This window comes from Bos taurus, chromosome 21 (genome assembly GCF_002263795.3).
Source record: "Bos taurus isolate L1 Dominette 01449 registration number 42190680 breed Hereford chromosome 21, ARS-UCD2.0, whole genome shotgun sequence".
Taxonomy (NCBI): domain Eukaryota; kingdom Metazoa; phylum Chordata; class Mammalia; order Artiodactyla; family Bovidae; genus Bos; species Bos taurus.
Genome location: NC_037348.1, coordinates 64971827 through 64996943, shown reverse-complemented (window position 1 = coordinate 64996943; position 25117 = coordinate 64971827). Strand labels below are relative to the sequence as shown.

Here is a 25117-nt window from a genome sequence, read left to right as displayed (position 1 = left end):
GGATGGTCTTGATCCCTGTCTCCTGTACAATGTCACGAACCTCATTCCATAGTTCATCAGGCACTCTATCTATCAGATCTAGGCCCTTAAATCTATTTCTCACTTTCACTGTATAATCATAAGGGATTTGATTTAGGACATACCTGAAAGGTCTACTGGTTTTCCCTACTTTCTTCAATTTAAGTCTGAATTTGGCAATAAGGAGTTCATGGTCTGAGCCACAGTCAGCTCCTGGTCTTGTTTTTGTTGATTGTATAGAGCTTCTCCATCTTTGGCTGCAAAGAATATAATCAATCTGATTTTGGTGTTAACCATCTGGTGATGTCCATGTGTAGAGTCTTCTCTTGTGTTGTTGGAAGAGGGTGTTTGTTATGACCAGTGCATTTTCTTGGCAAAACTCTATTAGTCTTTGCCCTGCTTCATTCCGTATTCCAAGGCCAAATTTGCCTGTTACTCCAGGTGTTTCTTGAACTTCCTACTTTTGCATTCCAGTCCCCTATAATGAAAAGGACATCTTTTTTGGGTGTGAGTTCTAAAAGGTCTTGTAGGTCTTCATAGAACCGTTCAATCAGCTTCTTCAGCGTTACTGGTTGGGGCATAGACTTGGATTACTGTGATATTGAATGGTTTGCCTTGGAAACGAACAGAGATCATTCTGTCGTTTTTGAGATTGCATCCAAGTACTGCATTTTGGACTCTTTTGTTGACCATGATGGCTACTCCATTTCTTCTGAGGGATTCCTGCCCGCAGTAGTAGATATAATGGTCATCTGAGTTAAATTCACCCATTCCAGTCCATTTCAGTTCGCTGATTCCTAGAATGTCAACATTCACTCTTGCCATCTCTTGTTTGACCACTTCCAATTTGCCTTGATTCATGGACCTGACATTCCAGGTTCCTATGCAATATTGCTCTTTATAGCATCGGACCTTGCTTCTATCACCAGTCACATCCACAGCTGGGTATTGTTTTTGCTTTGGCTCCATCCCTTCATTTTCTTTCTGGAGTTATTTCTCCACTGATCTCCAGTAGCATATTGGGCACCTACTGACCTGGGGAGTTTCTCTTTCAGTATCCTATCATTTTGCTTTTTCATACTGTTCATGGGGTTCTCAAGGCAAGAATACTGAAGTGGTTTGCCATTCCCTTCTCCAGTGGACACGTGCAGCACTTCCAGGCTTCAGCAATATGTGAACCGTGAACTTCCTGATGTTCAAGCTGGTTTTAAAAAAGGCAGAGGAACCAGAGATCAAATTGCCAACATCCACTGGATCATGGAAAAAGCAAGAGAGTTCCAGAAAAACACCTATTTCTGCTTTATTGACTATGCCAAAGCCTTTGACTGTGTGGATCACAGTAAACTGTGGAAAATTCTGAAAGAGATGGGAATACCAGACCACCTGATCTGCCTCTTGAGAAATTTGTATGCAGGTCAGGAAGCAACAGTTAGAACTGGACATGGAACAACAGACTGGTTCCAAATAGGAAAGGGAGTACATCAAGGCTGTATATTGTCACCCTGTTTATTTAACTTATATGCAGAGTACATCATGAGAAACTCTGGGCTGGAAGAAACATAAGCTGGAATCAAGATTTCCGGGAGAAATATCAATAACCTCAGATATGCAGATGACACCACCCTTATGGCAGAAAGTGAAAAGGAACTATAAAGCCTCTTGATGAAGGTGAAAGTGGAGAGTGAAAAAGTTGGCTTAAAGCTCAACATTCAGAAAACCAAGATCATGGCATCTGTCCCATCACTTCATGGGAAATAGATGGGGCAACAGTGGAGACAGTGTCAGACTTGATTTTTCTGGGCTCCAAAATCACTACAGATGGTGACTGCAGCCATGAAATTAAAAGATGCTTACTCCTTGGAAGGAAAGTTATGACCAACCTAGATAGCATATTCAAAAGCAGAGACATTACTTTGCCAACAAAGGTCCGTCTAGTCAAGGCTATGGTTTTTCCTGTGGTCATGTATGGATGTGAGAGTTGGACTGTGAAGAAGGCTGAGCGCCGAAGAATTGATGCTTTTGAACTGTGGTGTTGGAGAAGACTCTTGAGAGTCCCTTGGACTGCAAGGAGATCCAACCAGTCCATTCTGAAGGAGATCAGCCCTGGGATTTCTTTGGAAGGAGTGATGCTAAAGCTGAAACTCCAGTACTTTGGCCACCTCATGTGAAGAGCTGACTCATCTGACAAGACTCTGATGCTGGGAGGGATTGGGGGAAAGAGGAGAAGGGGACGACAGAGGATGAGATGGCTGGATGGCATCACCGACTCAATGGACATGAGTCTCAGTGAACTCTGGGAGTTGGTGATGGACAGGGAGGCCTGGCATGCTGCGATTCATGGGGTCGCAAAGAGTCGGACACGACTGAACAACTGATCTGATCTGCTGCAACTAAGATCCAGCGTAGCCAAATTTTTTAAAAAGTAAATATTAAAAAAAAAAAAAATCCTTCTCATCACAGGGGATTGGAATGCAAAAGCACAAAGTCAAGAGAGCCTGGCATGCTGCAGTCCATGGGGTGGCAAAGAGTTGGATACAACGTAGTGATTGAATAACAACAACAGAAAACACAAGTGACTTATCTGAAGTTGGTAAGATGCTCTGACATGTCAGCGCTCCCCCACCAGCACTGGTATGCAGAAATGCAGCGAGTTTCTTCTCCTGACAGCTAGGCTTTATCACGGAAACATCAAGAGTAATTACATCGAGAGGGTGTTGTATTAGAAATTCCTTAAAAAAGAAACCACAGATGGGCACATCTGAGAATCAGCAGTGCTATTAAAGAAGAAGAAGAAAAAAAGCCACCACATGCACACTGTTGAATGAAATTTACCATTTTGGAACTGTCCAAAAATTTCTAGCTGCCAGGAACATATCAGAAAAACACAAAATAAACTGCCTTAGCAGTCCAAATTGGAATACAACAAAGTGAGTGAGTCTTGATTTTCCATTAAATTCCAAAAACAGAAAACCTAGGAAAAATACAATTTACGGGGACGTCCCTGTTGGTCCAGTGGTTAGGAATCTGCCTTGTAATGCAGGGGACATGGGTTTGACCCCTGGTCTGGCAACTCAGATCCCACATGTGGCATCAATCAAGCCGACACGCCACAATGACTGAGCCCACACGCCACAACTAGAGTCCATGAGCCACAACTAAAGATCCTATGTGCTTCGATACCCAATGCAGCCAGATAAATAAATATTTTTAAAACACACAAAACACAATTGAGAAAGAAAATTCAAGAAACAAAGTCTCATTGTAAAACATTTCTCAGTTGTAACATACCAGCTACAGAACCCTGAGACCTAAAGACAAAATCCACTCATTCATCCAACAACTGTTAACTGTTCTTCAAATAGCTGGTAGATGCCATGTTGGGTACTAGAGTGGAAATGAACTTGGTAAACACCAATTGAAAAAAGTATGAATTTTACTGTTAACAAAGCATTTCTGCATATACAATCACACTTTTCCTCACAATAATATTTTACAGATAAGGCAAGTGAGACCCAAAAAGAATAAAAAATGATTTGCCCCAAATTACAATACATAGCCGTAAGAGCAGAAGCCTGAACTCATACCTAAATGAGACTTCAAATCTCAGGCCTTATTATCTTCTTCCATTTATGTATTTTCCCCTGAATATTCTCTTCTCCTGGCATTCTGCAGTCCATGGGTTTGCAAAGAGTAGGACATGACTTAGTGACTGAACAACAACTCTCTTTCCTCCCTCTTCTAATTCCGAGGCTCAGATTCTCCTTCCCATACAGCAGTATTTTTCCAGAGTTTAAACTAAAAATTAAGTGTTAGGCGCTACTGGTGGGGAACCTGCCTGACAGTGCGGGAGATGCAGAAATACTCGGGTTCAATCCCTGGGGCGGGGGAAGATTCCCTTGGAGGAGGAAATGGCAACCCACTCCAGTACTCCTGCCTGGAGAATGCTATGAACGGAGGAGCCTGGTGGGCTACAGTCCGTGGGGTCGCAAAGAGTCAGACATGACAGAAGCGACTTAGCATGCATGCAAATGTTAGGCAGCAAAAATCCCTTCATCAAACATACATGGGAAACTCAGGGGCAAAATTCACACATGTAATAGCTGCCTCTGCAGGACTTACCAGAGCTTCATGCTACTCTGCGGGTTGGGGGTGGGGGGTGGGGTTGTGCAATTTTTCTGACCAACTGACCACAGAACTCTCTTCAGCCACAAAGCCCCTCCTATGACTAAGACAGTAAAGGCACAGGTCCCAGAGCCAGACGGCGCGGGTTCGAGCGCCAGCTCGTGTGGAGCTGGACAGACACGACAAGGCCAGCAGCTGCCTCTTCGGACTCCGATGAGGAAAGTGCTGCACATGTTCACGCGAATGCAGCTCTCAGCAGGTCTCACTGATCACAGTCAGGGCTCAGCAGTGCAATACAGTCACTTACCAGGGAAGCATTACATAAAGCACAAAGAGCCAGAACACCTCACAGACTCTGTTTTACAAAATTAGGGTCAGAATGATAAAAACAAGCACTGACTTTTTAGTTAGAAGACACAGGTCAGATTTTCAGCTTTACCGATTAAGCAGATGTGTGAGAAAGGGATCTAACCTCTCTGAAACTTAGGTGCCCCTTACATAAAATAGTAGAAATAATGCCGAGCTTCGAGGATTGCTGGGAAAATTAGAGATGATAACAAAAGTGCCTGGGATATAGTGGGTACAATTGCACATGTGTTATCTTGTTTGTATTTGAATCCTGAAGAATCAGAATATTTTCATTAAAATATATAAGGACTCTTTAAATTTCACACGCATTTTTACTAGCTCAAACCCTTTTAACTCCCTACAGATTTGAACATCTACCACCTGGTCCCTTTCAGGCCTTTCTCCTGATCTTCTGCCCGGGCACAACAGGGCCTGCTCCCCAGATTCAGGACCTCTCTCGAAATTCCAATCTCGGCTTCATGCTCAGAAGTGAAAAGACGTCAAAAAGGCAGCAAATTGGCCTTTTTCCTGCCATTTCCCCTTCTTGGCCTATAACAATGACTGGCATATGGCAGGAGGTTCGAAATAAGTAATAAAAATGAGTAAATAAAAAGTGCTGAGAAGCTGGGCTGCATCCACTCTGCTCAAGTGTGACAGATGGAATGAAGAGGATACTGTTCTGCCTTCAAGTATCCTTACCAAGTCAGGAAGATAAGAATGAGAAGCACAAGCTATTAGATTGGGTGCTCGACACCCTGAGTGCTGCATGGGAGTTTAGTGAAAAAGGGAAAGTTCATTTGGGCCACAGTGGTCAGAAAAGGCTCTAAAGGAAGTGTGTGCAGTGCTGGGTTTGGAAGGGTTTCATAGGAAGAAGACAATGGTTCTGACAGGGGCACAGTAAAGGCACAGAGTGGGTGATTAAACAGCTAATCCCACTAGGGAACCCTAATTAAAGAAAGAGGTACGGGAGACCCCGTGTTAATGATCACTCAAGAAAGCAAGTTTGCTCACCCGTCAAAGCAAGCAGGCTTGCTCAGCAACAAAACCATGCAACAGAATATTGAGATGTGCCCTGAGCAGGAAATAACTAACGGAATGAGACACACCTCCTTCCCCGGGAGGGGTGAGGAAGTTAATGATTCCTGGGATATGCTCCTCGGCACACAGGAAAAAGAAAAAATATAGGGAAAGGGTGACATTACACCGAAACCTGAGGCGGGTGCCACCCTCCGGTGTGTGCGACTCTCACTTGGCTCACGTCCGTACGCCACTGCAGTCCAGTCTGGCCATCTGGGGACAAGAACATTCCCCGCCCGACAAGGAGGAGGAGCTGGCGGTAGAAGTGTGAGGTCTACCCAAGAGGCAGGGAGAAGGTGGTCCTCACCCCCTCCCCACTTTTCCTGTGACGATAAACCCGTGGCTCACTAAGTTCTGGGCAGTGCTCCCTGGCCCACCTGCTTCTCTCTCACACAAGTGTCCTCCACTCACTAATAAACCCTTCCTTACCTGTCACTCTGCCTCTTGTCGAATTCTCGCTGTGCAGAGCCAGAAGAACCTACAACACTCTCCTAAGTCCCGAAACACGCTCTGCAGTTTCAGTTCAGAGACAGGGAAGCAGAGCAGAACATGCAGATCTGTGACTAAACCCGTTTAAGGAGCAGAGGGAAGACTCCTGGGAGTCAAGGGTTAAGGGAGAGCACGCAATCAGGCCACAGAGGGCTGCAGCTGCAGAAGGAACTGGACTGGCTGTGGACGGAGTTCTCAGTAAAGGACTGGCCCCCAAACACCAGGCCGTGTTCCTTGGAACGCCCACCGTTCTGTGAGGCAAAGCTGTGTTCACATTTTTCTGCCAGGGCAGAGTGAGCTTCATTCACAACAGGGACCTGATTATCGTAATACCCCAAACAAGGGCAGGAAAACAGTTTTATCAAGAGCAGCACAGCGGATCTTCCTCTGTCCACTTCAGGACTCTACTGCGCTCACTCCTCAGTAAGTTGGTGGATAAGGAAAACACAGTCTTCACTCTGGCTCCAAGGTTCATTTGACTGTGAAAGCATCCTCTCTCTAGGAAAAAGGATTTCACCTCTGAGCCCAAACACGCCTTTAAAGCGTACAGTCTGCTTGGTGTCCTGTATATCCAACCACACAGTTTTACCTGTCTCTCCCTTCTCCAGAGGATCTTCCCCACCCAGAGATCGAACCTGCAGGGTCTCCTGCGTTGCAGGCAGGTTCTTTACTGTCTGAGCCACCGGCCCCACTGGTGGAGCTTCTGAAGAGCGGGAGCGGGCCCTGGAGGGACATCCACCTTCCGCTCCAGGTTCTCTTTCCTTCGAGCCTGTGCTCCAGGTGCTCTTGGAGCTGGAAGAGCTCCCAGTTTTCAGTTTCCTCGTGGGCCTCCACAGGTAAACATGGGCTGTCTCTGCTCTCTTCCAGCCCCTGTGCTGATGAAGATGGAGGCTGGGCTAGTCTAAGAGACACACGGCAGGATCAACCCTAGCATCTGCCAGGCCCTGAACTGACAGACTGGAGTGAAAACACCTCCTCTCACCTCTAATTGGGTCTGGGATGACCTCCTGACAGCCACATGACCAGTCACCAAACCCCACACAGCCCACAAACCAGCAGGAGGTCAGTTCCAACTCAGGGTTGTGTCTATGAGTCACGCACACTCAAGACATGTGGTTCAATCTGCAGCCAGAGGCGCCAGGTGAACTTGAAAGCACATGTTAACAGCACCTGTAATTATCCAGAGCTCCTGATTTCCCCAAGCTCCTGCATGGCCGTAATCTTGTTTTTTTATGAACCATTTCTATTTTCCAGGTGGACAAACTACATCCCAGTGAAGTTAAATGGCGTATCTAAGGTAACAAGTGTCACCAAAACGTAGGATCTGCAGGTTCCCGAGGTTCGGGTTCTCCCCGAACTCAGCTAGGGTTGAGGAGCAATGGTGGGCTCGTGCGTGAGCTCCACTTCTGAGCACCTGGACTTACCGGGTGTGAGGAGCGACCTGGGCTCCGTGTTTCAGTTTCGGTGGGCTCTCCCAGGAAGGGACTATTACGAAGGACCCCCAAGTTGAGGTCTCCAGTGGCTCCTGATGCCCGATAGAACTACCCTGGGATGGACCCCACCACATCTACAACTGCCCCTCCACCGAGTCCCCACCCGTTAACTCCCTCTGCCCTCCCCCAGAAGGGAGCTCACACCCTGAACCTGTCCGTGTCAGCTCAGCAGCCAGCCACTGCGCGTGTCAGTCTCGGGGGATGCATCAACGTGACTGGAGGAACGCAGATCCGGAGTCCCGGGCTGGGGCTGAGTCGGCGGCACTGGGGCAGCACTGACGCTGGCCGTGGGGTGTGGCTGCGCTGCCCTCGGTCGGGGAGCACGCAGGCCCAGTATGTCAACTGCAGGGAACGCAATTAAGTCTCTCAGCCCGGTGAATCCGTGCGTCAACCAAGCCCAGACCCAGGCTCCTAGCTGATGAGTCACATCACGGTCGGTTCACTGTGTCATAAACATTTTGGCAGCAAACAGGATTATCATCCAAGGACTGACTGCTGGCACTCTGAGTCTGAATGCCAAGGAGATGGGGTCATGAGAGAAGCTCCTCGTCCTCAGAGGGCTCAGGCCTCTTTCCTGGCTCCTACGTGATTTCTCATCCAGGATGAGGGTCTGAATTAAATGCTCTGCTGCTTAAAGTAAATTAAAGGAATGAATTTATTGAATATCTACTAAGTGCCAGCGTGCGTGTGTGCTAAGTCGCTTCAGCCATGTCTGCCTCTTTGTGACCCCGTGGACTGTAGCCTGCCAGGCTCCTCTGTCCATGGGATTCTCCAGGCAAGAATACTGGAGTGGGTTGCCATGCCCTCCTCCAGGAGATCTTCCCAACCCAGAGGCTGAACCCGAGTCTCTTACGTCTCCTGCACTGGCAGGCGGGTTCTTTACCACTAGTGCCACCCTGGAAGCCCACTAAGTGCCAGGAACCCTGCCAAATGCTTTATGTAAATGATCTTGTTTAATCAGCACAGTCACTCTAGGAGGTAGGTAATCCCCCATCTTACAGACTGGCAAACTAAAGCAAGAACTGAAGTAACCTGCGCAAAGTAACAAGCCGGCAATGCAAAACGCGTGGCCTCCCACAGGTAAGACACGAACTCCCTAAAGGTGAGAAAGGTTTACCTCGGCAAAGCAGTGACCCAGGGCACTTCTCAGGGCAGAGAGAAGTGACCATCACGAGAAAAAGACAACCAGACTGGGTTACTCTGAAAAGAATGAGCAAAAGCCCTCTCCTCAGGTTTCATCAGCCACCATCGGGCTAAGACCACACCGCCCCCGCTCCCAGGGTACAGCTCCTGCACGGCTGCCAGCAGTCCCTCCTTTCTTTCCACCACCTCCCCTCAAATCTGAAGCTGTTCTAAGACGTGCTCCGAGAGACGCCTCCCCCTGCAAGTCTCCCTAGTGTTCACCACGGCAAAACCTCGCCTCGTCCTCCTCCTGAACCACAGTGCCCTATCTGGAACCGTCTGGAATCGCTTCTGGTTTTCCCCGGGTTCGTTTTGTCTTTGGCTACCCTCACCCCATGCTTTTGGTGTTGGTTAAGCACCTCCCCAGGACTCAGAATGACACAGATTTGCATCTTCTACTCAATAACCTCAGATACACAGATGACACCACCCTTATGGGAGGAAGCAAAGAGGAACTGAAGAGCCTCTTGATGAAGGTCAAAGAGGAGAGTGAAAAAAACTCCCTCAAAACTCAACATTCAAAAAATTAAGATCGTGGCATCCGATCCCATCACTTCATGGCAAATAGATGGGAAAACAATGGAAACAGTGAGAGACTTTATTTTCTTGGGCTTCAAAATCATTGCAGATGGTGACTGCAGCCGTGAAATCAGAAGACGCTTGCTCCTTGGAAGAAAAGCTATGACCAATCTAGATAGTATATTAAAAAGCAGAGCCATTACCTTACCAACAAAGGTCCGTCTAGTCAAAGTTACAGTTTTTCCAGTAATCATGTATGGATGTGAGAGCTGACCATAAAGAAGGCTGAGCATCAAAGAATTGATGCTTTTGAACTGTGGTGTTGGAGAAGACTCTTGGGAGTCCCTTGGACAGCAAGGAGATCAAACCAGTCCATCCTAAAGGAAATCAGTCCTGAATACTCTGGAAGGACTGATGTGGAAGCTCCAATATTTGACCACCTGATGTGAAGAGCCGATTCATTAGACTAGACCCTGATGCTGGGAAAGATTGAAGGTGGGAGGAAAAGGGGACAACAGAGGATGAGGTGGTTGGATGGCATCACTGACTCAATGGACATGAGTTTGAGCAAGCCATGGGAGAGAGTGAAGGACAGGAAAGCCTGGTGTGCTGTGGTCCATGGGGTCACAAAAAGTCGGACACGACTGAGTGACTCAACAACAACAACTGATGCTCAGCAAGTGGTTTGTTGGGTGAACGGTTATCCTAACAGGAAAAAGGCCCTCCTGCCTCCAACAAGGCACCACACAGGTCTCTGAACCTAAACAGCTGGAGACTCTTTTGCAATCATCCTAAGTAACTAGAGCAAGAGTCACACAGACCCAAGCTGGTCTCCTGTTCTAGGGCTCCTTCCTCTGGGTAATGAGTGCAGCTGAATCTTTCTTCTAATTCAGTTTTATTTTGTTGTTTTCCATATAAGAGACCACAATGCTAAGCAAAGAGAAATGGGGGATGGAAACAGTTTAATAAAGCAGCACCTTAACCAGGTAACTTTCAAATACAAGCATTTATCACAGCGTTTTATAATTTACACACTGCTTTCCAGTATGTTATCCTCAAAACAGCCCTCTTCCTCTGTGTGAGGTAACTAAGAGATGAGATGGAGTGACTTCTGCAAGGTCTGGGCTTTTACATCCACACTGTATGGACTGGACTGGAGTCTGGTTCCACAACACCGCTTCTCTTTGAGTGAAACTCAGCAGCTGTGACATTTATTTAACAATGGAGGATAGGCCAGCATTTTTACATATATCTGTGTTGCCATCCTACAGCTAAATTATTTGTCTCCCAAAATAACTTTTGCTTGTGGCTGGTCAGACCAGCAGCAGGTGAAACTGTCAAGTCACTGAGACTTGTCTCTTCTCATCTCTGCTGCTCTACTTTCCCCTCCCTCTGCCCTCACTGTCCACCCACATCCTCCACCCATGTGCCCCCACCGCCCCCTACCAGGGCCTGAGTGCTAGGAAGCCCTGGGGAGTAGGACAGCCCCCCTCCCCCAGTTAGAGACCATGACTTAATTCAGTTAAAGTTACTCTAATACAAGTACTGGGGCTTCCCGGGTGGCTCAGTGGTAAAGAATCCGCCTGCCAATGCAGGAGACACAGGTTCGACCCCTGGATTGGGAAGATCCCCTGGAGGAAGAAATGGCAACCCGCTCCAGTATTCTCACCTGGAGAATCCCCATGGACAGAGGAGCCTGGCGGGCGACAGTCCATGGGGTCGTAAAGAGTCAGACATGAACAGCACCTGAGCACACACAAGCCTGATTCACACGAGAGCTGAGTCTAGGTTAACAGCTGGTGGTGCTGTCAGAGGATTAAGATATGCCTCCTGGCCTCAAAGGGTGCAGACTTCAGTAGGGGAGAGAGATGGGACAGGAACTGTCACACAATTACACTGCAGTAAGTACCACACAGACAGGTAAGGAGGAGTGAGGAGCCGAGGAGCTGGAGGTCGGGTGGAGGGTCAGTCGGTCCTGCCCTACAAGCGGCCCTCTGCTCCTCTTCTGTTCCCCACCCTCCCCACACCTGGGGAGGTGAGCCGAGTGCCTGGCGCCACCGCGGGCTCCGGGCCCAGAGGAGAGACTCAGAAAGGCTGTGCTGGCTGGGAGACACAAGGTGAAGTCACAGGATGGCGTTCTCGGCACAGGGTATCTGAGAAAGGAGGACTGAAGTGAAACTGACCAGACCCCCACAGCTGGGTGACTTCAGGTGACCTCTCGGAGCTTCTGTTCTCATTTCCTTCACTCACTCAGCAAACACTGTTTCTGGGTTGGAGGTATGTGTTTTGGGACTGTCCATGTCTCCATAAAATGATACTCGGGTTCAAACTACGAGGGGCAAAGCAGCTAGTGGTGTCTGGTGCACAGTAGGTATGAAATGATCTTGTTTCTCCACTTCCCCATCGCCTGCCCAGCATCAACTCAATGGACCTGAGTTGGAACCAACTCCAGTAGATAGTGAAGGACTGGGAAGCCTGGTGTGCTGCAGTCCGTGGGCTTGCAGAGCTGGGCACAACTCAGTGACTGAACACCGACAACGGTGTGAACGTCGCTGTACCTAAATACCTGTTTCCTCAAGAGATCACAGGGCCTGGAAGACGAGAGGCACTGAGCTGGCTTGGGCTCTGGACACTGGGCCGTCTCTTGGTTCGTGAGCTTCAGTGGTATCAGGGTGTCCCTGATACCACTCGTTGTAATTCATTTCAGTATTCCAGTGAAAGGGCAAGAAAAGTTGTGACACTTCCTAAGACTAGATATAAATTTGAATTATCAAAGAACGAGTCTGAGTTTGAATCCCATCCTTCCATAATAATGTTTTATTTAAAAATAAAACACAACAGACCCAAAATAGTAACTTCCCATTTTTCCATGACTGACACATTCCAACTGTGGATTACACATCCTGGAGCTAGCACTGGGAATAAACCACAACAAGGAGCAGGGATTCTGAGAAGCGGGAGCTTCTGATTTGGGTTCCATTCTCATTTGGGGGACCATGAGTCTGAAAGTCACATTTCAGACTCTTTCTTCTGGGGTTGGTAAGGGCAGGCGGTCCCTGCTTAGGATCTAGGGGTGGAAGGAAACCAGACCGTGTTCTACAAAGCCATCTCCAGAGGGGCTCAGAGGACAGTCTCTGTGGGGTGTGGGGACAGGTAAATGTTGACTTAAACTATTACTTCAGTACATGTCTCACCTACGAAGTTTTTTTTTTTTTAAAAGCAAAAACTCAAATGCAGTGTGTCTCCTAGCATAGCCAGGTAGAGCGGCTGGCCCAGTGTGAGGACAACATGGTCTTGCAGTCAGGGAAAGGCAGGGAAAGCCCCTAAGCAGTGGGGAAATGCTGGCCCAGCCTCACGTCTCCATGTCCCTGTAGCCCTCCAGGCTTGCAGCCCGGCCCCGGGGAGTCCTGACCATTGTCGCCACGGTCTAGAGTGAGGTCATCGCAGGGATTCCTTATGAAACAAGGTCGGAGTTCTCTGGCGCTCCATCAGTGGGGGTGTGCTGAGGATACTTCTCATTTTTCTCAGGAGGTCAGATGCCTGCTTTTCGACATGCTCTTCTGAACCGGTACCAGCAGGCACTCAGCGGGCATTCCAGGCTGGCACCGAGCTAGCCAGAGGGCTTGCTTGCTTTTTCATCTGTCTTAAGTCCTCCTGAAAATGACTGTGTTCACCACTCACTAAGGCCTTACTGTTTCTCCAGCAGTTTTAGGCCCTAAGAAATCAAGTTAAAAGCAGCATGGACTGCCAACAGACTGGATTAGAACTCACAGTCCAGTGGGGAGACGGGGCACATAAACACGTCTGTCAACCAGACTTCCTGTTCAAACGAACGTGGCCTTGGCGCTCTCTGTGGAGGGCTGTGTCTGCAGATAACCTGACGGCGTCCCCCACAGTCCTCTCCTCCTTTTACCCTTACGTAACAGTCCACGGCAGCGCCAGCGTCACGAACCAAGCTTCATGGGTGCTCAGCCCAGTGTTCCTTTCCACTGTTCTCAGGCCTCCCCAGGAGGGGGGCAGCTGAGATCGCATGGCCCGAGTGTGACCTCCCCATGAGTGCTCCCAACCCCACCCCGCCCCACCCACCTGCCTGTACCTGATCTGCTGTTTCTGATTCCAGCTGTACCTTCGACTTCCCATCTCAAGGACAGTCTGTCCGCTTTCCCTAAGCCAATGGTTCTCAAAGTCTGGTCTCCAGAAAACCTAAGAACTTATTGGACACACATAAGCCCTCAGGCCCCACCCTAGACCTACTAGATCTAAAATGCTGGGGATGGGTTTTTGTGAGCCCTCTGGGTGAATCTACCGTGTGCTATAGCTCGAGAACCAAGCTGACCTAAACCAAAAAGCTAAGTGAGCTCCTCTTGAGCCCCGAGCCCCACCACAATGCCCTGAACCTCACACAAGTCCCCTGACTACAAAAGAAAGCCATCTGTCTGGCCCCATGCAGCTGTCACAAAATGCAATCATGCTCAGCAAAACTCTTCAGGGCTGGCTGAAGCCAAAGCTTGAAGCCTCCCTCTTCTGCTCCATCTCCCACTCCTCAGCTCGGCAGAGCGGTGCCCTTGAACCGGAGCCCTCCCAGCTCGTCAGACCCGCTCCAGGACCAGGGGCCACCACAGTGGGGGTGGGTCTCCCTACCCCTGTTCTCACTCCAGAAGGCAAGCAAAGGCTCCACGTCTACTCAAGGCCAAAGCCAAGGCTTACTCCGTCTAGAACAAGCGCTAGCCGTAAAACAGGAACCTCACCCTTGTACTACTTTCCACAATTTATGATGCTCTTGCTAATTCTCACGAGGATCAAGAAACCTGGACTAGAACCTGTGACTCCTGACTCATTCCCAATGACCTGTCCACTCTTACCTGCCAGGCATTAAATAAATTCCTGTTGGTCACCTGACAGAGCTGCCACGAGCAGTGAGCTCTGGTCATGGTGTCACTTCATGATATCAGAGCAGGTTGCCCCATGGAAACCTGCACAAACCTGTCCATTAGGAATGATGAAGAGGCGCGCTCTCCAACAAAGGGTAACTTCCTGGAGGCAAAGCCCCAAGTTTACAGGAAGGGCGGGAGCAACCTCTGCAGCCCCGCTTTCCCTTATAGACAGCTGAAGAATCTCTCATCTTCTCCCTCAATTTTGATGACAAGGTCTCCAGTTTCCTCTTACAAGCAACGAGAGGTGGTGATTCTATTCTTATTTTAATGCCCACTGCAGCTACATCTGGAGGGAACAAAAACCGCCTGTAAGGTTGCCACACAGTCACTCCTTTGCCTGTCAATATGGTATTTATGTTCAGTTCTAAATACACGGAAATTCCATCTGAGAAATGAGAAGCTGTCAGAGGTTAGATACAAACACGCTGTCCTCCACATGCTCTGAAGAGGTGGAGACCCACAGCAAAAGGAGCCGGGAACCCCCCTCATCCCACCTCCTTTAGCCTCATTTCTGAGAAACTCTCTTTTCTGGAGCCCTCTCCCCACATTCATACTGGGGACAGATTCCCAAGGGAGAGATGAGGGAATAAGATTCACAAAAGACTCTAATTTGGAGCATTCATAATTACAGCAGCTGAAAAGCTTACCAAAGCAAAGAAGGAGCCTGTTCACAAAACACCATGAGGGCGCTTGCCAGAAAACTGCCCAGCTGCAACGAGACCACCGTCCACAATGAGCAAAATCAGAGCCGAGACCAAATCATGAGCCAGCAGACACACTTCCAGGGTTTCCACCTTCACCGCTGCAATCAGTGCTTTTTTAAAGAGCAGTAAGGCTCCAGGAGTTTGACAAAGGAAGAAAAACAAAAGGCAGCAAGAGGCTCCATCTGGATAAGCAGTTCCTAGTCAGTATTCAGAACTCCACACCAGCACCAGCACAGCTCAGATGAGGCGCAAGGTGGGGTCCTCGCCACCTTCACACACCATCAAACCGATTACCACGCTGCCTGGGTGCCTGCAGTCGACACCCCAGACCGGCACCACCTCGGCGCGCCCACCCCCACGACCGGGAGAAACCCTGCCGTGGAAAAGAACCCTTCTTTTATGAGGACCAGCCGGAGCCTGAGCTGTCATTACACAGCAAAAACCTAGAGAGGACAAAAACCCAGCGGCAGGCTGATGGAGGAAACCCAGGACATACCTGAATTCTTCAAGTGCAAACATGACCTAGTCGGAGACAATTTCCTCAGACTGTCTGGGGGCCTTTCTGGTTTGGAGGACCACCATTTAGTCAGTCAGATGGTGCAAAGGTGCAGGAAAAAGAGGCGGGGTCTGCACACCCCCCAGTATTCTGAAGTGAAAGGCTTTCTGCAGACAGGGGCCTGCAGCCTCCAGCTCCGCCAGCTGCTGACGAGCGGCAGCTAACAGGGGAGGCAGCTAAGGACCATGTGATCATTCCAGCAAGGCTGATTAATGCAGTGAGCGCGGAGGCTCCAGGCTGGGAGCTGGATTAGCCGTGAGAAACAAGTGGAACCCCGGGCAGGCCTGGGATCCTGCGGGAATCACAGAACACGCACGCCCCCACCAAACCGTATGGGGCCGGGGCGGGGGCCAGGGAGCAAGAGCTGCAAGGAATGAGAGTGTGCCCTGCTCCCCTGAGCTCAGCCCGCTCACCTCGCCCGCCCGTGGCCACTGCTGTGCTCGGGTTCAGATGTGAGGACCACCGTGGGAAGCGCACGTAGTGGAGATGGATCCTGGGCTACATTTTACTGAAAACTCTTCAGGACTCTGTATTCCACCCTTCCACTATGAAATGTTCTTTTAGCACAAACACAGAGGCCGCTCTGGAATCCCAGGAGTCATGGTTTCCGGCCAGAGCTCTGCCACGAGCATCACCTGTAGGGCAGCCGCAAAGCGTGACCTCATTTATCTCAGTCTTTGTTTGCTGAGTATTTATTTCAGTATTTGTTTCCACACATAATATGGACCAGGCTTCAATTCCTTGAAGTACAAAAGCTGCTGTAACAGTTTCAGAACAGAAGTTAAGAAAAAGGAAACGAGATGTCAGCCAAAGAAAGAGGAATGTTTACTGGAGGGCAGGGCCCGAGCTGCTGAGACCCGGCACGTGAGCTGAGGCTGTGTTCTGAAACTTGCCATTAAGGAGACTTGTCAACATTTGCAGATCTTTATAAAACAAGGAAGACAGATCTCAAAAGAAAACTTGTGAGCCACTCTTAATGGTTTTTCTCTCCCTCACACCACAAACAGAATCAGGCACCAACTCTCTTTCTGCTCAGGGTCTGACCTCCCCACTCTCAGCCCCGCTGCTTCAGCTCTCAGCCTCAGCATTTCCCACTCCCCCTCTCCTGTTAGTAACTGGTCTTCCTCCGTCTGTCCCTTTTCTAACAATCTGCCAGAGCCAGTTTTCTTAGTCTGACTTTGTGGTTCTTGTTCGGTCACTCAGTTGCGTCTGACTCTTTGTGACCCCTTAGACTGCAGCATGCCAGGCTTCCCTGTCCACCACTACTTCCTGGAGTTGGCTCAAATTCATGTCCACTGAGTCAGTGATGCTGTCGAACCTTCTCATCCTCTGCTGCCCCCTTCTTTTGTCTTCAGTCTTTCCCAGCACCAGGGTCTTTTCAAATTAGTCGGCTCTTCACATAAGGCCAAAGTACTGGAGCTTCAGCTTCAGTCCTTTCAACGAATATTCAGGATTGATTTTCTTTAGGATTGACTGGTTTGATCTCCTTGCAATTCAGGGGACTCTCAAGAGTCTTCTCCAGCACCACAGTTCAAAAGCATCTGTTCTCTGGTGCTCAGCCTTCTTTACGGTTCAGCTCTCACTATGCATGACTACTAGGAAAACAATAGCTTTGACTACACAGACTTTTGCTGATAAAGTGATGCCTCTGCTTTTTAAAATGCTATATAGGTTTGTCATAGCTTTCCTTCCAAGGAGCAAGTGTCTTTTAATTTCATGGCTGCAGTCACCATCTGCAGTGATTTAAGTCCAAGAGACTTAAATCTATCACTATTTCCATTTCCCCATGTATTTCCCATAAAGTGATGGGACCAGATACCATGATCTCAAGTTTTCTGAATGTTGAGTTTTAGGGCAGCTTTTTCACTCTCCTCTCTCACCTTCATCAAGAGGCTTTTTAGTTGCTCTTCACTTTGTGCCATTAGAGTGGTATCGCCTGCATATCTGAGGTTGTTGATATTTCTCCCAGCAATCTTGATTCCACCTTGTGATTCATCCAGCCCAGCATTTCACATGATGTACTCTGCATATAAGTTAAATAAGCAGAGTGACAATATACAGCCTTGTCATACTCTTTCCCAATTTGGAAACACTCAGTTGTTCCACGTCCAGTTCTAACTATTGTTTCTTGACCTGCATACAGGTTTCTCAGGAGATAGGTAAGGTTGTCTGGTAGTTCCGTCTCATTAAGAATTTTTCACAGTTTGTTGTGATTCATACAGTCAAAGGCTTTAGTGTGGTCAATGAAGAAGATGTTTTTCTGGAATCCCCTTGTTTTCTCTATGATCAGTGAATGCTGACAACTTGATCTCTGGTTCCTCTGCCTTTTGTAAATCCAGCTTGTGTATCTCGAAGTTCCCTGTGTTCACATACTGCTGAAGCCCGGCTTGAAGGATTTTGAGCATTACTTTAGTTGCATGGGACATGAGTGCAACTGTCAAATAGTCTGAACATTCTCTGGCATCGCCCTTCTTTGGGCCTGGAATGAAAATTGACCTTTTTAGTATGGTATCTAGGTTGGTCTTGGCTTTGCTTCCAAGGAGCAAGCGCCTTTTAATTTCATGGCTAGAGTCACCATCTGCAGTGATTTTGGAGCCCCCAAAAATAAAGTCTCTCACTGTTTCCACTGTTGCCCATCTATTTGCCATGAAGTGATGGGACCAGATGCCATGATCTTAGTTTTCTGAATGTTGAGTTTCAAGCCAGCTTTCTCACTCTCTTCTTTCACTTTCATCATGGTGAAAAATCTCCAAAACCTAGCACCCAGTGTATACGAGACAATTTTATGTGAGTCCTCAATTTACTAATAAGAGAACAGAGGCCACGATGGTTAAGTAACTTGCCCATGATCATATGGCTACCAAGTGCAGAGCAATGAGCTTGGCCAAGGTAGGTTTAATGCCAATGTTTTCAACCCTTGTGCCCGCCTGGGGTTCCAACACCAAAGAGCCAAGCGCCTCAGGCCACCTCCAGAAGAGGATGTGTTTCGCTGACTGGCAGGCAGCCTGTGGTCCTAAGACCAGGCTGGGACGTGGCACCCTTCCGGCCAGCCCTGGCGAATCCCCAGATTCTACAGCCAGACGGGAGACCGCTGAGGGCTGACAGAGGGGTTTGGCTGCCCCAGGAGGAAGGCTGAGAACCTGAGGTGACAGGCCTTGGGACCAGACCGGGAAGGAGTCTGCCTCAAAGGCTGGGCACCTCCCCCGACCACTTGACAACCGGTGACCCCAAGGATCAGGAACAGGGACTCCCAAGTGCTCCACTGCCCTCCAGAGGGCACTTCTGAGAGGGCACGCCGCCCAGAACGAGGTATCCTAGGCCACCCGCCAACGACTCAAGGCTCGGACAAAGCATGCCCCTGCTCTGGGACTTCCGCTCCCTCTGCAGCCTTTGTTTTGCTGTATCATGTAACTGGGACATGGAACTGATATGAACACACAACGGATAAAAACAGAAGAGCCCCAGACTCCCTGCTACCTGGCTTGGCCCTCCCTCCACCAGGACCAGCCCCGACTCTGCCTGGAAACACTGGGCCTAAGAGACCCGGGAGTCCCATCCGTGCTGGACTTTGGGGGGCATTGTCAAGCTCACCCTCGACACTCTGAACTCCCTTCCTCTTTCCAGGCTCACCCTAAGGACAAAGCCTCCTGACCCGGCCTGGCTGTCCCAGAACAGCGCTGACCTGCTGCACTTACTGGCCGTGCCAGCCGCCTGAGGCGTCCCCAGAGAAACTGACGCGTAGATAACAGGCTAAAAACACAGTCGTTAAGAGGAGGTGTCCCAGGCCTCCAACAATCTTGGAAAGCTACGTGAGCAGGATGTCTGAAACCCGTGTCAGTGGCGTCCGCATGCTCAGAGTGCCCGCAGCCTGTCTCTCCACGTGAAACGGCCCAGTTCCCAAGAAGGGAACTCACGATGTACTCGCTGGCACTGAATCCTCATCCCAGCTCCTGTACAGACAAGCTGGGGTTTCAGGCCCGGAGGCCCCGTGAGCCTGGGACCTCACACGGGTGTTTCCTTTCCCGCTTGTCTTAGGATGTGAGGTTTCAGGTTTACGGAGACATGACGAATGTGCAGCAACATAAACAGGGCATCTGAACAGAGGCTAGCATCCCTGCGGTGTCAGCAGGAACGCTCTGACACCCTCGGGCCTGCTCACCTGCTGCTGAGCTCCCCACATACCAAGCAGGAGGGGACGTACAGGGAACTCAGCTACGGGCAAAACTGAAAATCCAACTCCGGTCTCAAGGCCTGGCCGCACGTGCTCCTCTGAGCAGGGGGCTGTGAGCGTAACAAGCTCTATGGCCTTTCCGGTCTCCCCCTCCCGGCTCCCTAAGACTCCCCTCCCCATTCCTCATCTCCCGGCCATCTGACCCCTTCCTGCAGTCACCCTAGCACCTTCCAGTTGAGCCCTATAACCCTTCCTCACTGTCTGCAGGATGGAGTCAGCACCCAGCCCCATCTGCCTCCCCCACCCACCTCATCAACCCGGGACCCTGATGCAGGAGGTCTCCCCACCTCTGCCCCACAGAGGTTATGGACAGTGGGGTTCCGAGCCCAGCTCTATGACTACCTGCCTGGGGAGCCTTGGGAAGACAGGACTCTTCCCCACCTGAGCCTCAGTCCCGACCCGAGGATGGGGATGACGCTGGTGGCATGACTGCGCATTCCCCTCCTGACCACAGCCAGCCTGGAGGAAGCTCAAAACTGCAATTCCTATGACAACCAAGAGCTATGTTCTAAAAATCTCACATACCATCTAGTGCTCAGGAAGAACCTCTGTCCTTCCCATGTCTTAGGTCTTTGACCAGGTGAGAGCCCCTGGGGACAGGGGGGAAGGGGGCTGGCAAGAAGAGAGACCAGAGGAGTCTGGCACCTCACCACCTCCATCAGGAACATGTGGACAATGCAGGTGAAAGGACACGCTTGCTGTGCGAACACAACTTCAAGAGAAACTTGTCACAATCTGGAGTCACCAGCTCTGAACTCTCTTATTCTGAGCTGGTGGGGAGCCCACAGGCAGTGACCCTGTTTTCAGTCCTTTCTAAGTCTTCACAAGGCAGAACACATTCCTAGCCACAGAGCAGGTCTTTGGTCAGAAATGTTTTGAATGCACTTTTGTTCCAGTTGAATTAACCTTTCAAAAAAATTAAAAACAAACAGAACCCCCACTTTCTTGAACCAATAGGAAATGTATGAGTCCCACACTCTGAACTAATTCCTCCTCCCCAAATCACGTCAGTCACCTGAATTCCTACAGTGACACTTAACTTTAAAACAAAAGCTTTAAATAAAACCATCCTTTACCTCCATTTCAAGAATTCTATTTAAATTTCTTAAAAAAAAAAAAGGCATTCTACCATTAAGCAAACACAATCACAATCCATTTTCACCTGCCACTGCTCACGAGCAGCTCACCGGTAATCTCTTCTGCACTCCCGTCTTCATCAACCTCTGGCCCAATCAGCACTCTCTGAGCACCTGAACCAGGCCACTGAAAACTGTCCTTGCATCCCCTCCACAACTTTCTCAGGGAAAAGCTAAAGCCCCTAGCTACACACTCTAATGAAGAAAACCAGACGATAAATGAGTAAGAGAAAGACGATAAAACAGGGTTAAGTACCAGAGTGACGAAGGGCTGCTGAACTTAGAAGAGGTGACAGGAAAGGCCCCTCTCAGGGAGCGCGAGAGTTACGCTGAGATCCAAGGGACTAGCGGGGACAGTGGTGAAAATACCAGGGACGATCAGCGTCAGCAGACAACACAGCCGGCACAGAGGCCCAAGGCGGGAGGAGACTGGCTTGGTTTCCACCCCTTTCCCCAGTGTGGCTGGACCAGGAAGGAAGGGAGTAGAGGGAGATGGAGACAGAGGGGAAGCAGGGCTTTATGACAGGGAAGCTGCTGGAGAGCTTTAGACAATGGCCTAACAGGAGCTGATTGTCGTTTTTAGGGGGCAGTGGGAGAGGCTTCCCAGGCAGCTCAATGGTAAAGAATCAGCCAGCTCAAGTAGGAGATGCAGAGTCGATCTCTGTATCGGGAAGATCCCCTGGAGAAGGAAATGGCAACCCACTCCAGTATTCTTGCCTGGAGAATCCCATGGACAGAGGAGCCTGGCAGACTTCAGTCGACACTCACAGAGTCGACATGACTGAGCAAAGGAGCATGAGGAAGTGGGAGAAGCTGCAGGCCCCGTGCAAGCAAGAGAGAGCGGGGACGGGCATCGGACCAAAGAGAAGAATGGGTGGGTGTGGAGCACGTTTGAGAGTCTTTTTAGAGTTTGAGTAAGCTCCAGCAGTTGGTGATGGACAGGGAAGCCTGGCGTGCTGCAGTCCATGGGGTCGCAAAGAGTCGGACACGACTCAGTGACTGAACTGAACTTAGAGTCTTTAAAATTTTTTTTTTATTTACGTAACTTTTGGCCGTGCTTGGTCTTTGCTGCTTTGCTCGGGCTTTCTTTAGTGGTGGCGACTGGGGACGACGCTTCGTGCGGTATACAGGCTTCTCACCGTGGTGGCTTCTCTTACTGTGGCACAGGCTCTGGGTGCGTGGGCTTCAGGAGTTGCAGAGCTCGGGCTCAGGAGTGGTGGTGCAAGGGCCTCGCTGCATGTGGAATCTTCCCGGACCAGGGATCGAACTCACGGCCCCTGCACTGGCAGGCAGATTCTTACCCACTGTGCCACCAGGCAATTCCTAAGAGTCTTTTTCACAACTCAGTTGTTTCATGTTATTTTGTGAATTACTAATGAAGCAAAGACTGAAAATATTTCAACAGAAATACTAAGACACCACCAGGACCATGAACCAAAGGAAGAGAGGAGGCCTGGTCTAGTCTTTACCGCAGGGCCTGGCACAGAGAGTTAGTCAATAAATATCTGTTGAATTAATAAATCAGCAACTGGCAGATTTAGAGAAGATTTCATAAAAAAAGACAGAATTGGGTCAAGTCAGCAGTCCTCTTTCCGGTGCAAGCGTCAAATCAAAGGGCAGATTATTCTTTTGAATGAATAAGTGCAGCTGGGCCAATGTCACCCAGATAGGCAGAAATTTGCCAAGAGAGTCTTACCAGGAATAGAGGGAGATCAAGATATACATGCGTGTAAAACAAATGTCCCCATTCAATCAGGAAGTGTCTCCTGGATACCTGCTGTGTGTCCAGCACTGCTCAATCCCTGAGTAGAGGGGCGGGGGTGGCAGGGCAGTGAGGGAAGATTCAGACACATTTCGGGTCTCTCCAACAGTCAGGAACAGGGCACACAGACTCCAAAACTACAGCCTCAGAGTCGTACCTGTGAATCCATATGAAAGCAGTCTGGAGCCAGGGTTCAGGTCTTTTCCCTACTTCAGTTCACTGTTCTTACCAGAATCCTCTTGAATCTGGGTTCCGTCATGTAGCTGCTGATGAGCGTGGAGTGGGAAGGGCTGGGCTGCGGTCCCAGCGCCACTCCTCAGCAGCCAAGCGGCCGTGACTTTACTGGACTCTCAACGTGCTCACCTGTAAAGTGGGGCAGCTGTTCCTGCCCCGCTCCCTCACAAGGAAACAGAGAAGATCAGATCCAACAGTCGGTGTGCCAGTGTTCTATAACTGTGCGTGCTATACAAATCAGTAACGGTGCTGGTCTTCACAACAAAAGAAATGATTCTCTCTGCTCTGTGTCATCTGAGATCTTGATAAAGCAGGAGTTTAAAGTATTCATCCAGGGCAGAGAGTTAGAGGATCCATAAATGCAATGTACTATCTGGGTGACCAAGAGAATTTAGATGAACACCGGTGTTCAGGGCTGAAAGGACCCGGAACCCCACTCCTGGGTAAGCTACCTGAGATGCTTATCTCCTCCACATGCATTCACTTCTATCAAAGTATAATTTTCAAAATGCTGAAAAGGGAACTCTCATGCCAATATATAGTATGTATGTATCAAGTAAGTCCTTCATGAGGGAAAAAGCAGGATGGCAAAGCTGGTTCAAATGCAACAAAAGAAACACAAATGAACTTGGTGGAGAAGAAAGAATGCTGTAATAATCTTGCCAAGTTGATACAAACCTGGCTAATGTCCTACAGAGCAATTAAACTATAACCTTTGAGGTTATCTTTCCTACTGAACAGAAATCATTAAGAGCTCTACTGGATAATAAAATTCACTTTTCACTTCTCGATTTTTTTACAAGTTAAAATCTAACTTGACAAAAGTCAGATACTCTTTAGATCGGCTTACCAGATAACGCTCTCGAGTGACCTTGGAAAGGCACACGATAATCACTTTGCCTTTTCTCCAAATTTTAGGTAATTTTCCTAAAGTATCTCTACAATGTCTAAACCTAGCTTATCATCCATTCCAATGGACTGGTTGCAATGGATAAGAAGCTGTTCTTTCCTATCTGATCCATTTTTGCTTCTGCCTCATTTACATCCTCTTAGTTTGAAAAAAAAAAAAATAATAACAACAATAATCCTTCAAAAAATTGAAGTCAGTTCTAAATTATTGCTTAGTCTTCCTAGGTCAAATGATTCTGAAATTTGGGGGCCTTGTTTTCTAGAAGCTCCAGTCTTCAGTGCTTCTCTGAATTCTCTCCTCTACCGCCTTGTGGGTCCTCTTTAAAGACAAAAAGGGAAAAGTGATTCATCGGAGCTGATTCAGAGCCCCCTCCCCCAGGCTCTGGCTATTCTGAGGCAGTTACCATAATTAACTCTAATTTCCTAACTTCGCAAACCCACCCCTAGCACTCCTTTCTTTCCAGTATAACAGTGCTTGGAAGTCACTAACCAACCCCACTCCAGAGAGGCACATATAACCCAACCCACATGAACTGGCACAATAATATGAAGTCAAAAAAAAAAAAAAAAGAATCAGGGAATGTCTTGTTCATATCTGTATTTTCCACAGAGACTAGGGAATTAGCATGAATAAACAAACAGATTAATTAATTAACTGTTCTGAAGAACTGAAAGAATGAATGGATTCCAAAGGCTTTGGCATGTTAAGTGAGTGTCTCTAAGAGCCTAAGTGAGGAAGGGCATCTCTGGGGACTGGTCTAGTGGGAACCTTCAGAAATGGAGATGTTCCTAGTGCCTTCCGGCTGGCTTACAGACAGACAGGGTGGCGTATAAACAGTGTGTATCCCCCAGTTCTAGAGGCTGGAAGTCCGAGAGCAGAGGGCCAGTGTGGTCAGGCGAGGGCCCTCTTCCAGCTCATGCACATTTCACTGTGCTTGGTCCTCACAGAGTGGACAGAACCAGGGGGCTCTGTGAGGTCCCTCACAAGGGCACGGACCCCACTTCTGAGAGCTCCACCCTGAGGCCCCACCTCCCTGACACCCTCACATAATGTGAATCTTGGAAAGAAAGTGGAAGTGTTAGTCACTCAGTCGTGTCTGACTCTTTGTGACCCCATGGACTGTAGGTCACCAGGCTCCTCTGTCCATGGGATTCTCCAGGCAAGGATACTGGAGTGGGTTGCCATTTCCTTCTCCAGGGGATCTTCCCAATCCAGAGATCGAACACATTTCTCCCACACCGCAGGCAGACTCTATCCACTGAGCCACCAGGGAAGCCCTGGTGAATCTTGAGGGGGAACACAAATATTCACGTCACAGCAGAGACCCAACGAGTGAACACCAGGGATTTCCCGCACCTTCTGGCAAGGCAGGGACGAAGATATTCTGCCTGGAAGCAGGGAA

The 25117-nt window shown here is 49.0% G+C and overlaps 1 protein-coding gene across 6 annotated transcripts in view; it reads right to left on the bottom strand.

Moving 5' to 3' along the window:
- Positions 1-25117, bottom strand: part of EVL (Enah/Vasp-like) — a 148038-nt gene that overhangs the window by 92722 nt on the left and 30199 nt on the right. For 5 of the 6 annotated variants that reach the window (XM_005222157.1, XM_010817228.1, XM_059878978.1 and 2 more), the window contains exon 1: positions 15383-15602. The exons of the other annotated variant lie outside the window; for it this stretch is intronic. In XM_005222157.1, coding sequence (XP_005222214.1) covers positions 15383-15405 — 23 coding nt within the window. In that variant the 5' untranslated portion in view covers positions 15406-15602. Of the gene's footprint in view, positions 1-15382; positions 15603-25117 lie in introns of those variants that run through there. 6 annotated transcript variants of the gene reach the window in all.